Source organism: Sparassis crispa, assembly GCF_003851025.1.
Source record: "Sparassis crispa DNA, contig_000001F, whole genome shotgun sequence".
Lineage (NCBI taxonomy): Eukaryota > Fungi > Basidiomycota > Agaricomycetes > Polyporales > Sparassidaceae > Sparassis > Sparassis crispa.
In genome coordinates, this window is record NW_020939748.1 from 44,671 (window position 1) to 58,075 (window position 13,405).

At 59.3% G+C, this 13,405-nt stretch overlaps 6 protein-coding genes across 6 annotated transcripts; 3 read left to right on the forward strand and 3 right to left on the reverse strand.

Annotated features, from left to right (window-relative positions):
• Window positions 1-610: 610 nt before the first annotated feature.
• SCP_0200140 (hypothetical protein) lies at window positions 611-2,155 on the forward strand (the record flags this gene model as incomplete). Its single annotated transcript, XM_027753929.1, has 1 exon — window positions 611-2,155. One exon carries the CDS (start codon window positions 611-613, stop codon window positions 2,153-2,155), a length of 1,545 nt encoding a protein of 514 aa, XP_027609730.1.
• A 1,684-nt stretch (window positions 2,156-3,839) lies between these two features.
• On the reverse strand, window positions 3,840-4,249 carry SCP_0200150 (hypothetical protein; the record flags this gene model as incomplete). The annotated part of the gene is made up of 2 exons (XM_027753930.1): window positions 3,840-3,941; window positions 3,992-4,249. 2 exons carry the CDS (start codon window positions 4,247-4,249, stop codon window positions 3,840-3,842), a joined length of 360 nt encoding a protein of 119 aa, XP_027609731.1.
• Window positions 4,250-4,990: 741 nt separating this feature from the next.
• Window positions 4,991-5,176, reverse strand: SCP_0200160 (hypothetical protein; the record flags this gene model as incomplete). Its single annotated transcript, XM_027753931.1, has 1 exon — window positions 4,991-5,176. One exon carries the CDS (start codon window positions 5,174-5,176, stop codon window positions 4,991-4,993), a length of 186 nt encoding a protein of 61 aa, XP_027609732.1.
• A 538-nt stretch (window positions 5,177-5,714) lies between these two features.
• SCP_0200170 (hypothetical protein) lies at window positions 5,715-6,867 on the forward strand (the record flags this gene model as incomplete). The annotated part of the gene is made up of 4 exons (XM_027753932.1): window positions 5,715-5,819; window positions 5,881-6,162; window positions 6,225-6,557; window positions 6,616-6,867. 4 exons carry the CDS (start codon window positions 5,715-5,717, stop codon window positions 6,865-6,867), a joined length of 972 nt encoding a protein of 323 aa, XP_027609733.1.
• Window positions 6,868-7,706: 839 nt separating this feature from the next.
• On the forward strand, window positions 7,707-8,000 carry SCP_0200180 (hypothetical protein; the record flags this gene model as incomplete). The annotated part of the gene is made up of 1 exon (XM_027753933.1): window positions 7,707-8,000. The coding sequence occupies one exon, from the start codon at window positions 7,707-7,709 to the stop codon at window positions 7,998-8,000; it is 294 nt and encodes a 97-aa protein (XP_027609734.1).
• A 2,235-nt stretch (window positions 8,001-10,235) lies between these two features.
• On the reverse strand, window positions 10,236-12,031 carry SCP_0200190 (hypothetical protein; the record flags this gene model as incomplete). The annotated part of the gene is made up of 4 exons (XM_027753934.1): window positions 10,236-10,552; window positions 10,599-11,176; window positions 11,286-11,524; window positions 11,579-12,031. The coding sequence occupies 4 exons, from the start codon at window positions 12,029-12,031 to the stop codon at window positions 10,236-10,238; spliced, it is 1,587 nt and encodes a 528-aa protein (XP_027609735.1).
• Between the last annotated feature and the right edge of the window lie 1,374 nt (window positions 12,032-13,405).

Below are 13,405 nucleotides of genomic sequence, written 5' to 3' on the forward strand. Positions count from 1 at the left end.
AGTGTCACACATAAACATGTGCCCTCCTTCACCTCATGCTCATTGACAATGTGCTCAACTATAGCAACATGCAATACGTTGTTAAGTAAGCACGGAATGGATGTAATTTGGACATGTGGGCTAACAGTGAGACTTGCAATAGTTCAAACCTTGCGATCGCCGTTTCGTCCTCAGAAGGGTTAGTACGCTGGTCAGTCATCGGAAGATCCCACTGAATGTGAGTCCAGTGACATTTTTCGGGAAGCGCCTTCATGCCGATATTCTCTCCTTTCTTCGAGATTGAATATTGCATCGGATCTTACCTTCCATGCTGATATTTCTATAATTTGTTCCCGTCGCTTTCAACCCTATGCGTTGTGGGAGTGCATAAATACCCGCCTCAGTCGGCGACCGTAAGGCAGGCCCTCAGACCTATCTTCCACTTCCTGTGGGGTGGACCGTCTCTGCTTTCCAGTGTATTGTTCACCTCGCACTTTGCTGTGTGCACTGTCTTCTCTACGTGGTTACCTTCCACGAATTCGTTGAATCAATACCATTGAGTGCGCACTGTCGCCTTCTTGCTCGCATTCCTTCTGACGACCCTTTACTTTTTCTTCAAAGCACGTCAATCATGAGCGACTTGGATCCTTTCGCTGCCGCCGTTTTCAGCTGGTTCCGCGATGACACGCAGGCCTTGATGAACCGCATCGCAGCCGTGTTGGCGAGCAGTAGTCTGTACCCAGGGCGGACTGTCCAGTGGAGGCCGACGCAGGCGACGGACTTCCGCAATCTTCATCTGCCAGCTAGTGCTGAGCGCCTCATCCGTTGGGACACCCGTCGTCCAGAAGATGTGTTTGAGAACGGTTTCGTCCCGAGGGTGCAACCTTCCAACGGCACGCAGCTGCAGGACCAGCAGCTGGACATAGCCACCTACGTCTTGAACAACGTCCCTTCCATTTTCGTGTCCACGACGCGCACTCTCGCATCCTACACCCCCTCGGTGCCCGAACCGCTCATCTGGACGGCGGATAACCGCCACATTGTGGACAGGACCAGTTTCAAGTACGAGATATACGCGCATGGCGGGATAGATGTCAACGAGTCGCTGGGCACACATCACCATCAGCACCAGAACGGGGTCGCGTTTGCGGGTGGCATCCGGCGCGAGTTCGTTCGCACTGCCGTCGAGTACTGCCTGATCGAAAACTCAGACGGTACCACAGAGGACAGGATCATCCGGGTTTATTACAACCCGTACTTCGATTGGAACGCCAGTGGCAGGGGCCATGGATCGCGCCTCCCTGATCTGCCCCAGGATGAGTTCGGATCGCTTGGAGTCGAGGAAGTCAATGTGATCTTTGATGACAACAATGGGAATGCTACGAAGTCGCATAAGAGGGAACTGCGGAGTGCTGTGGATGAGGAGGATATTCTCATGACGGGCGAGGGTCATATCGTCAAAGACGTGACGGTAGGCATCACGACCGAGCCGCGTTTCGTGCGTGATGTTCTGCCTCTGACGGGTTCCGTCAACCATGAGGTTTATATCTTCGCAGAGACGAAGTACGTCCTCATGCGCTTCGACCCGCCCGGTTCGATCACCAATGGGCCAAAGCTGGTCATGACCGAGTGGCCGTCCCTGCGCAAGTTCGCAGGGAGGGTGGACGCGATTCTGCCCAACCCGAAGAACCCCAAGGAAGCCTATTTCTTCTGCAGAGACCATTACGCACTTGTCAACATCCAACCGGGGTCGACGAACGACTACCTGTTGAGCGCGTTCAAGCCGATTCGCGGGAACTGGCTGTCCCTGCGCGAGGGCGGGTTCGACAAAGGGGTGGATGCGATCTTGCCGAGTCCTGATGGCAAAGGACACGCATATTTCTTCCGGGGCGACCAGTACGTGCTCATCGACATCGCCTCCGGAACGACCAACGATCGCACGATCACCGGGCCCAAGTCCATTCACGACAATTGGCCGTCTCTGCGCAATGGCTTCACCAGCGAGATCGATTTCTGCCTTCTGAACCCGAGTAACAAGAACCAGGCGTACTTTTTCAAGAAGAGCCGTTATGTACTGATTGAAGTCAAGCCGGGCACGACGGACGACAGGTTGATTGAGGGGCCCGCAGATGTCGCTGGGAAGTGGCCTGCGCTCAAAGCGGCTGGTTTTTATTGAGGTTTGGAACGAACCTCCGACGTGGCGTCGCGTTCGCAATGCGTTTGCCCTTATGCGTCCCGTCGCTTTGTTTTACTTTCATGCGACGTCTCGGTCCGGTTTGTTTGAACCAGTGCTTTCGTTCTTGCTCTATGCTTTCGTTCTTACCCTGTGCTTTCGTTCTTGCTCTAAACTTCCTCTCATGACCGGTTGTACGTCGCTGCGCATACCACCTTTGTACATTCTCCTCTTCCTCGTTTTTAGACCGATAGATAGCTCTTTCTGCTATTGTAAGAGTAGTCGACATCACATCACTGTGTAACGCGTCTTCGCTGAGCCATCGCGTAAACATTTTTGAATATATCGTTTCGAGATGTGGTCACTGTACAAACTTCTCGACCTATCAAAGTTCAGGTTGTAGTGCGCGGACGCCGTTACTGTGTTTGATGTTTTGCGATTAAGTATTCCAACGATGTGCATCGACTTCAAGAGATTGCTTGTGTACCTTGCGGGCACCAGGCGGTATCGTCTCAGGCGCGGCTCCGGGCTTAGTCGGCGCCCGAAGTCGATGGAACATGCTTTCCCGGAGGCCGCGCCTGCCATCCGTGGCCTGAACATCGCTCCTAGAGTACACGTCACTCACCTTCTGCGGATCGTTCGGATCGCGCACAGGGAATGAGTCTGGGAACTGACCGTTCCCGTGGACGAGCTTATAACTGTACCCCGCGAGGCACAACGTGACAGTCATCCCGATCTCCAGCTTGGCAATCTTCACGTCCCATGCATGGATGTCTGTCTGCCTATATATACGGCTTTCAGTATCGGCACCCGTACCACGATGCTGACGATATGAGTACACACATCCCAACCGAGATATTCAATGGCGATCTTCCTGTCCTCCCTCGAATCGTGCCGGGTCGAATTTCTTCGAATCCACGTACTACATACAGCTCTGCGTCGAGATGCGCGTAATGCAAAGCTGAACGGCCGCGCAGCACGATCCGGTCCCGACTCCCCAACGCGCAAGCCCCCTCGCGACGTTCCGCCGCAGCATGGCGATGCCGACGTCCGCGCCGGTACCGACAGATCGGCGCGCAGATGCTGTGGACGCGTATGGAGCACAGTAATGAGGCCTCGTCCCCAAGGTCACTCACCCGGAACAATGTGTGACACGCAGGGAGCCACCTCGGCGCTCAGCGTTATTTTTACGCGCGCATAACCTCTCAAATACATACCTATTCATCCATCAACCCAGACCCAACCCATCCAAGCCTGCCTCTCGCCCTCGAAGTAGCCATAATTAATACCCCACCTCGGGCTGTCACTCACCTGTCGGATCTGGAAGTGGGGAGCAGCAAACCCTGGGAGAACGCCCTCCAAAGCGTTTGCGGAAGGTCTCTGCGGAAAAGACATGCCAGGAGGTTGGGCACGGCGAGCAGACAGTTGCGCGTCGTGTGCTCAGAGCACTCCCGGACATCGCGCGCAGGGGCACGATGCGGCCTCCCGTCGGAATATAGTCTCCAGCGCAAGCGGCCTTCAACGGCTACTGGACCGCCGGGAACGTGGCTTCTCCAGGCTGTACGTGTTGTCTGCCGCAGGACGTTTATGTATCGAGTCAAAAGGTGAAACGAGAGAGACAAGATAGAACGTACGGGGCGCGTGATGGGGCAAGCGCAGCGATGGCTCGCCCTCGCTCTACGGACGTTCAAGCATCGAAGCTTGAACGTGGGCGGGCCGTACGAAGAGCGGACGGTGGGCGATCGCCGCCCTGTATCCACTGTCCGCGGTGCCCAAGGATCCGCGACACCTGTACAGAGAGTTAGGGCGTGCAGGAAAGGGATGTACGCAGGGACGTACGGGATGTGTGGAACGAGGGCGGGCGCACGCCTCGCTCTGCAGGCAGACTTCGAAGAGGCGAGCGAATTGCACCCCAGGGCGGGACCAGAAATTCTTGAGAGTGTTAAACAGGATGTGTAAGAGGGAAGACGCATCGTTGGACGCCGCGCCATGCGTGCATTCCATGATACGTGCGACGGTGTCTGCGTCTTGTTGAGACGTGACCGGTACCTCAGCCGACGGAATGGAGACAAAGGAAACGTACTGCGAGACGCTCATTGTCCTCGAGGCTCGCACAAGTCCCATGTCAACCGCAGTCTAGTGCAGGACGCTTTCCCCAGGAATCCAATCCAGTGCACTAGATAAGCGGAAGTAGCATCGAAATTGATAAGACGACGAGCCGAGCCCACTTGTCCGACCTGTGAGCCCCGGAAGAGGGAGATGAAAAGACACTGAAGAGCAGTTCGTGTAGCAAGTTGTTGATAGTGGTCACCTACGGTAAGAAGCCGTCACCCGGAGTAGGATCCATGTAGTCGAACGTGTCCATGAAATACAGCAGTGCCGCCGTGAGACATGATTCCGATCGCGTGGACACCACGTGGCATAAGTAGTCTGAGCTTCATCCGCGACATCGACGACTCTGCATAAGCATCATTCAGCTAGGCAACCTGGCACTAGAATACTCTTGTCGGGAGCCTCTCGATAGTTCCTCCAAGGCCAACTCGCAAGCAAAGTTTACGGGCGAAAACTTCGAGATCCATCGTGAGCATTCCTTTATCGTGGGCAGGAGGAATAAAGAATAGATTTTCGCCGCCGCCGTGAGCGCGCAGATCCGTCTCGTGACAAGGACGAACAAAGCCCAGTGGGCGGCGCGGAGCGCGACGGCGTCACGCATATCGTCGATCTCGTCGAACACCTAGAGGAGGAACTCGGGGAAGATGGTGAGACGGCCGAGCATGCGGACGTCCGGGGTGTGCACCAGAGGCTGCAGAAGATGCGATGATGATCGATGAGTAGGGCTCACTCACCTTGCTGGTTGTGGGCAGGGGGAAGGGGCACGGTGAGCAGATACGTCATCATCTGTACCGTATCGATGTAGAAGAGGCACTCGCCGAGCTGTCCACCGCCGTTGCCCAGCTGCTCGCACGTGTGTCTGGGCGAGGTTTGGAGGATCGTCATAGGTATCTCCTGAGCGTTCACGTACATCGTCCACTATTGGCCCATCCTTTCAGTAAGCTTCTGCCGCGACGAGTCCTTATCGACAAGTGGGAATTCAAGAGATTTTCCCCAGGTCATATCTGCTGCAGCACGTGAGTCGCACAGCAGTATCGCCCGTCATTGTGCTGCTATCACAATGAGACATATATATAGTTCAATATGTCTCCATCTGTTCATTCTGTAGGCTGACTGCGGTAGGTTCGTAGGATGTTCGATTCGGAGGACGCGCAAGACGGCGACTGCTCAGTATGCATGCCAAAACGGGTTAGAACCGATGTATATGTAAGATCTCTCTCAGCATCTGGAGCTGACAGAGCATTCCCGAGCGCTTGGTACAACCCCTCGGGCCTTCCGCCACCACGCAAAGTTGTCATCCATCGTAACCGCCATTACCAGCTGCTGACCCCATACATACTCCACATAGGGCTGAAGTATATATAAATGCCGCACCGCAGCACGATACGACGGTCCCGAAGCTTAAGCTGAACAACCATCGTGCGTGCGCTCTCACATTTCCGACTCGTTCATGGCCGATACGCCCGCCGATTCTCGGCCTCTGGTGCTCGTCTTCGGCGGCACAGGCCGCACAGCGGCAGTCATCATCGACGGTCTCCTAAAGTCCGGCGCATTCGTACGTTCCCGCGTTCCCGCGCGCGCGCGCGCGCGCCATTCCATCTGACCCCCGCTCACAGCGCGTCGCCACCGCCGTGCGTGCCCCTTCTCTCTCCAAGCCGGCGGTCGTCGAGTATAGGAAGCACGGCGTCATCGTCCGCGCGGCGGACATCGACGACGGCGTCGAGAAGCTGGCCGCGGTCCTGGACGGGGTAGACGTGCTGATCAGCACGATCACCGCGGAGAAGGTCCCTAACCAGCGCGACCTGTTCACCGCCGCGAAGCGCGTCGGCGTCAAGCGGGTCGTCCCGTGCGACTTCGGGACCCCCGGGGCGCGCGGGGTGCGCGAGCTGCTCGACGAGGTCCGCAGTGGGACGTGTCTACCTACGCTCGCCGTGCGCTCACTTCGTCCCTCCGCATGCAGAAGCTCGAGATACACGAGCACATCAAGAGCCTCGGCCTCGGCTACACCTTCGTCGACATCGGGTGGTGGATGCAGATCTCCCTGCCCTGCCGCTCCACGAGCAAGTCCACGAGGCGCGATATGAGCCGCCGGCTGTACAGCGGCGGCGCGCAGAAGATGGTCGTCACCAACCTGGACCGCGTCGGCGTGTACGTCGCGCGCGTCGTCGCGGACGAGCGCACGCTCGGCCACTCCGTGCTCATCTGGGAGGACCAGGTGACCGGGTTGCAAGCCATGGAGATCGGCGCCAAGGCGAGCGGGGAGGGCCCGGCCTTGCTCGAGGACGTCGCGCACGTAAGTCCGTCGCATGGCTCTTCTCTTTCGCGGCTGTAACGCGACTTGCGTCGTCTAGGTGTCCGCGGACGAGCTGCTCGAACGAATCGCGGCCGCGAAGGAAGAGTATGCGAGGACGCGTTCTTTTGCCTCGTGGGCGACCCAGGCGTATTGCCAGTACCAATACAGCATCCACGTCCTCGGCGAAAACAGCCTGGAGAACGCAAAGGCGCTGGGGTACCTCGATTCCCGCGAGTTGTACCCCGACATCGTTCCGGACACGCTGGAGAACTACGCGCCGACGTTTTACGAGAACGAATATATTATGTAGGGCGGTAGGGCGGTCTTGGTGTCTGTAGTCGGCATATACTTTGGAGAATGATAAGGGGCGCGGGGTCCCAATACAGGAAGGCTATCAGGCGAGGTTGGATTCCGTCATCAATTATCAGATGCGACTATTTTTCGTGTATGTACATATATGCTCTTCGTGTCCCAAAAAGCATTTTCGTAGGAATATTCAACCGCAGACCGTATTCCACGACAACTCAGTCCAGTAGGATTCCGTCGTCAATCATCAGATGCACCCATTTTGCCTCGTTAAGCGCGCTAAGGCCAATCGCACACAAGGAACGAGTCCGGGAGCTGACCGCGCGAGCGTTGACGTCAACGAGCTCGCAGCACCCCGATCTCAGCTTGGCAAACCTCCACGCCCGTGCCCGTGCATGGGTGTCCGTTGCCCATATACACGGCCCTCCGTACTCAGTATCGGTATCGGCACACACACGATAACGACATGAGCACACGCCCACATCCCTTGCAACCGAGATATCCAACGGCGCCATCTTCTTGTCCCGCGCCGGGTCGAGCTTTCGAGTCCGCGTAGAGGCTGTATGCGACGAACGCCCGCGCGGTCCCCAATGGGCGACGTTCGGTGATACAGCTCGAGCGTCTGCGCCCGATACCGACAGGTCGGCGCAACGGATGCTGTGGGTGCTCGCCAGTAGAGTATCCAGAAACGGCCAGGTGCAATCGCACATCGCAACAGGGTGTGAGCCACCCTCAGCGTTGCGCACACAACCTTCAAACACGCACCTAGATCCATCCACCGACCCAGACCCGGCCCGTCCAAGCCCCCCCTCCCCCCCCCCACCCGCACTCGAACGAGCCGCGATGGATATATCGACACCCCGCCTCGGCCTAATCGCGCGCCGACCCCGGGAGCGGGGCGCGGTGAACGCTAAGAGAACGGTGCTCTCCACAGCGTACCAGGCGGTTGGCTGGGGCACGGCGAGCAGACAGTTGCGCGTAGTGCGCTCTAGAGATCGCGCGGGGCGCACGGTGCGGCAGCGCGCGCGCATACGGGCGTGGCGTGAAGGATGTGCCGGTAGCTGGGGAGGCGAGCGCGCAGAGGCGCAGATATGCTGGGGGAGGGGGGGGGGCGGGGACGGCAGCGGGATGAGATAAAATAGAGAGGAGAAGGAAAGCGAGCGGGAACGCTGGCTGGACACGCACGCACGTACGCATCCCGCGCAGCGCTCGCGAAAAATCGCAACCACACAGGCCTGCCCTCCTCCTCCTCGGGGTGTTCCGCGTTCCGCTGCCGGCTCGTGCTGCACGCGGGTGGGTTTTTTTGCGCGCGGCGCTGCATGCTAGAAACACGGGCGAGGAGACGGTGGTGGGACGTCGAACCAGATTCGGGGTGTGTGGCTCGGGTCGGGGTCGTCAGTGGTGGACGCTGGCGGGACGCGGGCTGTTCCAGATCGGTGCTCAAGCGAACCGCTCCCTCCACCAGCTGGGGAACGCACACGCTAGAACGCGCGAGGACCACGCACCCGACGCTACATAGCGCCATCCGCTCGCTGGCCTCCGATGGCGCGCCAGCAGAGATATCGATGTCCGAACCCGCATCGCGATTCGTCCATGGCCATCAACCCAGACCCAACGCATCCGCTTGATCTCGCCCCCCCTGCGCGCCTGCGCCCGCGAACTCCCCGCAATTGATATATTAATACCCCACCACGCCACGCCCGACTCCGGGCGCGTCCCTTCCTCCTCCACCTACATCTCCGCACGCCCACTCCTCCACAGCGTAAGAGCGGGGAGGCGGGCATCGCCCGCCTGCCGGAACCTTGAGCTCCGGAACGGCGCGCGGGGAGCACGATGGCCGCAGCGTGCGCTCGCGTCCCAGCGCCCGGCACAGGAGCGCGCACGCATCGCTCACCAGCGTAGGACGCCCTTGGGCTCGGGGCGACGGCGGGAGTGCCATCGTATATCATATACGTCGGGCGTTGTGCGAGGGGACAATCGGACCGTATGACGGGGAGGGGCTGAACTGGCAGCGTGCAGGAGCGCAATGCAAAAGGTGTAGCTCATACGAACGATGAGTTCCACCTTGCACCTCGCGCTCGTCGACGGCCGCTCTGCGTGAAGGGCGCGGAAGAGATGAAGCGGTCGGGATAGGGTGGCATTGGCAACGAGAAACGTCATCGAAGCACTTTCGGTTCCGAGTCACCGACTCGCAACGCCTCCCTCCCAACTCCCCTCCATATGTACACTACGACTTGCCCTTGCTCATCTCTCCCCCCCCTCCTTCCCCAGGTGGCATCCTGCTCCCCAGATCTGAGCTCCAATCACCTCGGAGCCGCGAGCGCTACCATCCAGTGCCCGAAGCGATTAACCGCGTAGACCCTCCTTGCCGCAGAGCCCGCACGAGACCCGTCCAAGAACTGCTCGCTGTAGCCCAGCCGATCGATGATCATCACGCATGGCCAGAGCATTTCGGGCCCTCGGTGTCTGCGGGGGCGGGGGAGGCGAGCTACGCGCACGGCCAGGTTCGGCGGTGGGAGTTACGACGCGACGAGAGGCGGAGAATGAGTTGGAAAGAGTCGGCCGCGGTCTGAGGGCCGGACTTTTTTGTTCGCTGACAGACGCATGCGACTATATAAAAGAGCATCTGGCTCTTGCCACTTGCCCTGTCAAGATCATCTTCGGGTTGGACGCCCACCGTCGTCTCGGTGACGTGGATGACGTCATGCACGCGCGAAGAGTCTCCTTGGACTCTGCGAACTATGGAGACCTGAGGCGCATCAAGAAGTCGGAGGTGTGCCGTGGCTCCGCACGTCCTCCAATCACCGGGGAGATCCCAGCACGAGCACCATATCTGTTCGGCGGCACAGACTAGATAGCACCGCGGTGTATCCGTCTCTCACCAACACCCTCATCTCCGACCATGCAACCCCCAGCTTCCGAGTTCTCGCACACTAGTGCCGACCTCACCGCGTGGTTCCCCCATTCCTCAAGGCCTCAAGGTTCAAGCTCAAGGCCTCATCACCCAAGTTCTCGCGTGCCCGCTCCCGACCTCCTCTCGTCCGTCATTCGTCGAAAAGCCACATACCAACACATTCACCGCAAACGCCCTGCACAGTCACGCACATCGCATAAACACCAAAACACCAAGCCAAGGCCACTCGTCCTCTGCAGGCTCGCCGCGCTCGGGCGCTACACCCCGATACCAACGAACTCAGACACGACGGGCACAGACCGAACCCACTAGTACTGAATAAGGGACCATCGCTAGTCCTCGGACGTCGGTCGAGCAGTCTCTCGGCGGCAGACGACCCGAGCAGGCCAAACGCCACGTAGTCCGGCACGAGCCGCCGACGCAGACAATGCCGGAGCCTCGGCAGCAGTGCGTCAGCGCTAGCCACCGCCGAGTCGATAAGTCGAGTCTTTGCAGCGTTCGCTCTTCGGGGACGACAGGGCGTGCGCCGCCGCGCACATCGGGGGATGTCGCGCCTTGAAAGTTGAACGTTTGAACGCTCGGGACGACGGCGCAGGACGCAAAGGCGCGCCTTGCGCGTCCGAATATCGACGCGCGCGGAAATGTCGCAGTTGGAGGGTGCATGAGAAGGGACGGCGGTCCGGATCCGATGGCTCCGCGTGCAGACGAGGAGAGCATGGGTATTCCACGTGCGAACGCTCCTTCGGCCCTGCGCTCGGTCCAAGTTGCGGGGCAGCTGCACCTCGGGTCGGACGGGGCAAGGGGGCACCGTCGGGATATACTCTCCAGCGCATGCGGCCCGCGACGGCGACTGGAGAACGACCAGGAACGTGGCTTCGCGTCGTCTGCGACCGGAGCCTCGCACTCCGGGCGCTGGAGCATGTTGAATCTGGAGTCTTGACGTGCGCAGCCCACAGCGTGCCCGCGAAGAGCGGAGCGCGTGGAGTCCCCGCCCTCAGCTGCATCTGCCAAACCGAACGGGGAGAAAACCGAGGGAATGGCGGGGTGGACCTTGCGCGCCAGTCCGACTATCGAGCCCCGCGCACGCGCCCGCGGGAATGTCGAGTCGGAGCGCGCAGGAGAAGGGGGAGCGACGACGGTAGCGCCGCGCTCGAGGGTCCTGCGTATCAGACGCACATGCGGCACGACGGTGGTGTGCACTTCCACGCCGGACGTTCGTTCGGCCTCGCGGTCCCAGGTGCGGGACACGACCACGACACCCGCACGTCGAGCCAGGGGGAGACTCAGATCGGACGGAGAGCGCCGGGCGCCGCGTTGCCACTGGCATCGCTCTCCCGTCGGAATGTACTCTCCAGCGCGTGCGGCCTGGCACTGGGAGGTGGGAACGTGGGGCGTCGCCCTGCGCTCGCAAGAATTTGAGCAAGCTCGGGCGCAAGCTTCTGCTGGCAGTACACCACATCTCACACGTTCCGGGAGGCCGCAAGTCCTTCACGCTGGCACCGACTCACGACCGATCTGACATGGATTTGGTCTGGGTGTCGTTTGTTACAAATGACGGACCGCCCGCGAGGACAACCGACGAAGGGCCGCTCGACTTCTCCTCCCTCTGCACGCTTGAAGTGCGGCTGCGCGAGTTGAGTGTCTGGCCGACGTTGCGTGGGCTCTTGCATACGAGTGGGCCTGCGCTACGGCATTTAGTGCTCTCTCTTGTGGACGATCTCGCCGGGTACGACCGTCGTCCGTCGTGCTGTCACACAAGGTGGATATGGAGAAGCTGCGTATCAACGACACCTTACCGAACTACAAATCTCCCCTGCTCGGTCCGTGCTGTCTTGAGCCAGATCGCGCTATCGCTCCCAGGAAGCGGCGGCAGCGACGGTGACGGTGAAGAATGCTCCACGTCCAACTGCGTGGCATCGTTCTCGAGCTGTGCGGCCCCGACGTACGCACAACCTCCATCATCCCAGAGGACCTCGAATGGCATAGGCTCGACCCACATCCCGCGCGGATATTGCGCCTCAACGAGGAGGTGGCGGTTACATTTCGGGTCCCCGCCGTGCACGCTGGTCTGTACGCTGCGGCGTTTACGCGACACTTGCCCGAAGTGATGTGAATGGTGCGTTCGGGAGTGGAGGGTAAGAGACGGCTGGGGGTTGGTACCCTTTTTGATGCGCCGGACGTCCTCACTTTGTCGGGAGATCGAGACGGGCCTGAGGAGTGGCTCGTGTGAAGCTGGGTCGCTGTGCGCGAGCATGCTTCGTAGGGGTTTTGCTTTCTGGACTTGTCGGGATCACCGCTGATCTGTTCTGTTGTCAGGTGTATAGTTGTGGCTCATTTGACAAGTATTTTTTTTTTTGGCTCGGTTCTAGTCTGCCGGTTTCTCGTGCGATCCCACTCATGCATTCCCCGTCGACTACCTAATTGCCCTTATGAATGCTCGGGCATTCGTTGTTCTATTCTCAGATGTTGTCCAACCCGCTCTTCGCGTCTCCGTCGCGTGCAAAAATGCGACTGTACTTGTCTTTCGACGGATGAGTCTATGACCTGCACAATAAGGGGCGGTTTTAGATATCAAAGTGACGAGGGAGGACACCAGCGCTTACACGACCCCCCTTCATAGTCTCTGATACCACGCAAAGACTATACGTACGGGAGAGACCATGTCCCTTTTTCGCGCGTTCTGTCTCGAACAGAGCCTCTCCTCGAATCGCGACCCGTGATGATTACCGAGCCCGCGCAGCCAAAAGACGGGGTGCTGTCCATAGACGCTGAGGTGGGTTTTCGCATCGGAATGAGGATGTGTGTGTCGCCGTTGACGCCGTTACGGGTGTGGATACGGACGTGAAAACGTGAGTGATGCCGCATAGGCACCGGCGGCGCTTGCGCATTCGTCGTGTCTTCTCGAGGAACTGTGCTGGCTCGGAGGCGTCCACTGGCCTGTGCATTTATGCGATCCATCGAGATGCAAACGAGATGGACAGGTGATCGATCTCCAGTCGCTCCGTGATCGGCTCGAGCTGCGAGAACGAGTGGGATCCACTACCGGAGATTAATGTCGTTGGTGAAAAGCCGTATGCAGCCTTTTCAGATCACCCCTAACACGAAGTAATTAAAAGCATTAGGTATCGAATAGCAGGTGTGTCCGACCACAGCTCCGCACCCTTCGCACGCGCCTGCGTGCACCACCAGTGGACAGGCCGGCGAGATCCAACACGCAGCCCCATGCATATGGAGGCGCCGATACGACCTGCAACCACTCCGCCCGCAGCTTCTCGGGCGCAGCAAGGAGGCGTAGTCTACCATGCTGGGCGCGGGGGCGTTCAGGTCCCCGTTCGTGTCTTCACCCGCATTGCCATCTTGCCAGAACCCTGGCGAGCGCAACAGTTCGTGATAAGTATTCCAGGGACCGTGCAGTTACGCGCGAGCAAGATAGCCTCGGCGGCATGCGGCATGCGTTTAGGTGTCAGGTGTGCCAGGTCAGGGCACCACGCCGCGGGCAGCAGATGAGTCGCAAACTGGGTGAACTTGTGGAAGCCGAGTGACTTGGCCGCGCGCAGGAGTGCGACCAGAGTGGAGAACGGTGGGGGGGCTCAGTGCATGCACATGCTAAGGATTTTCAGACATCGAA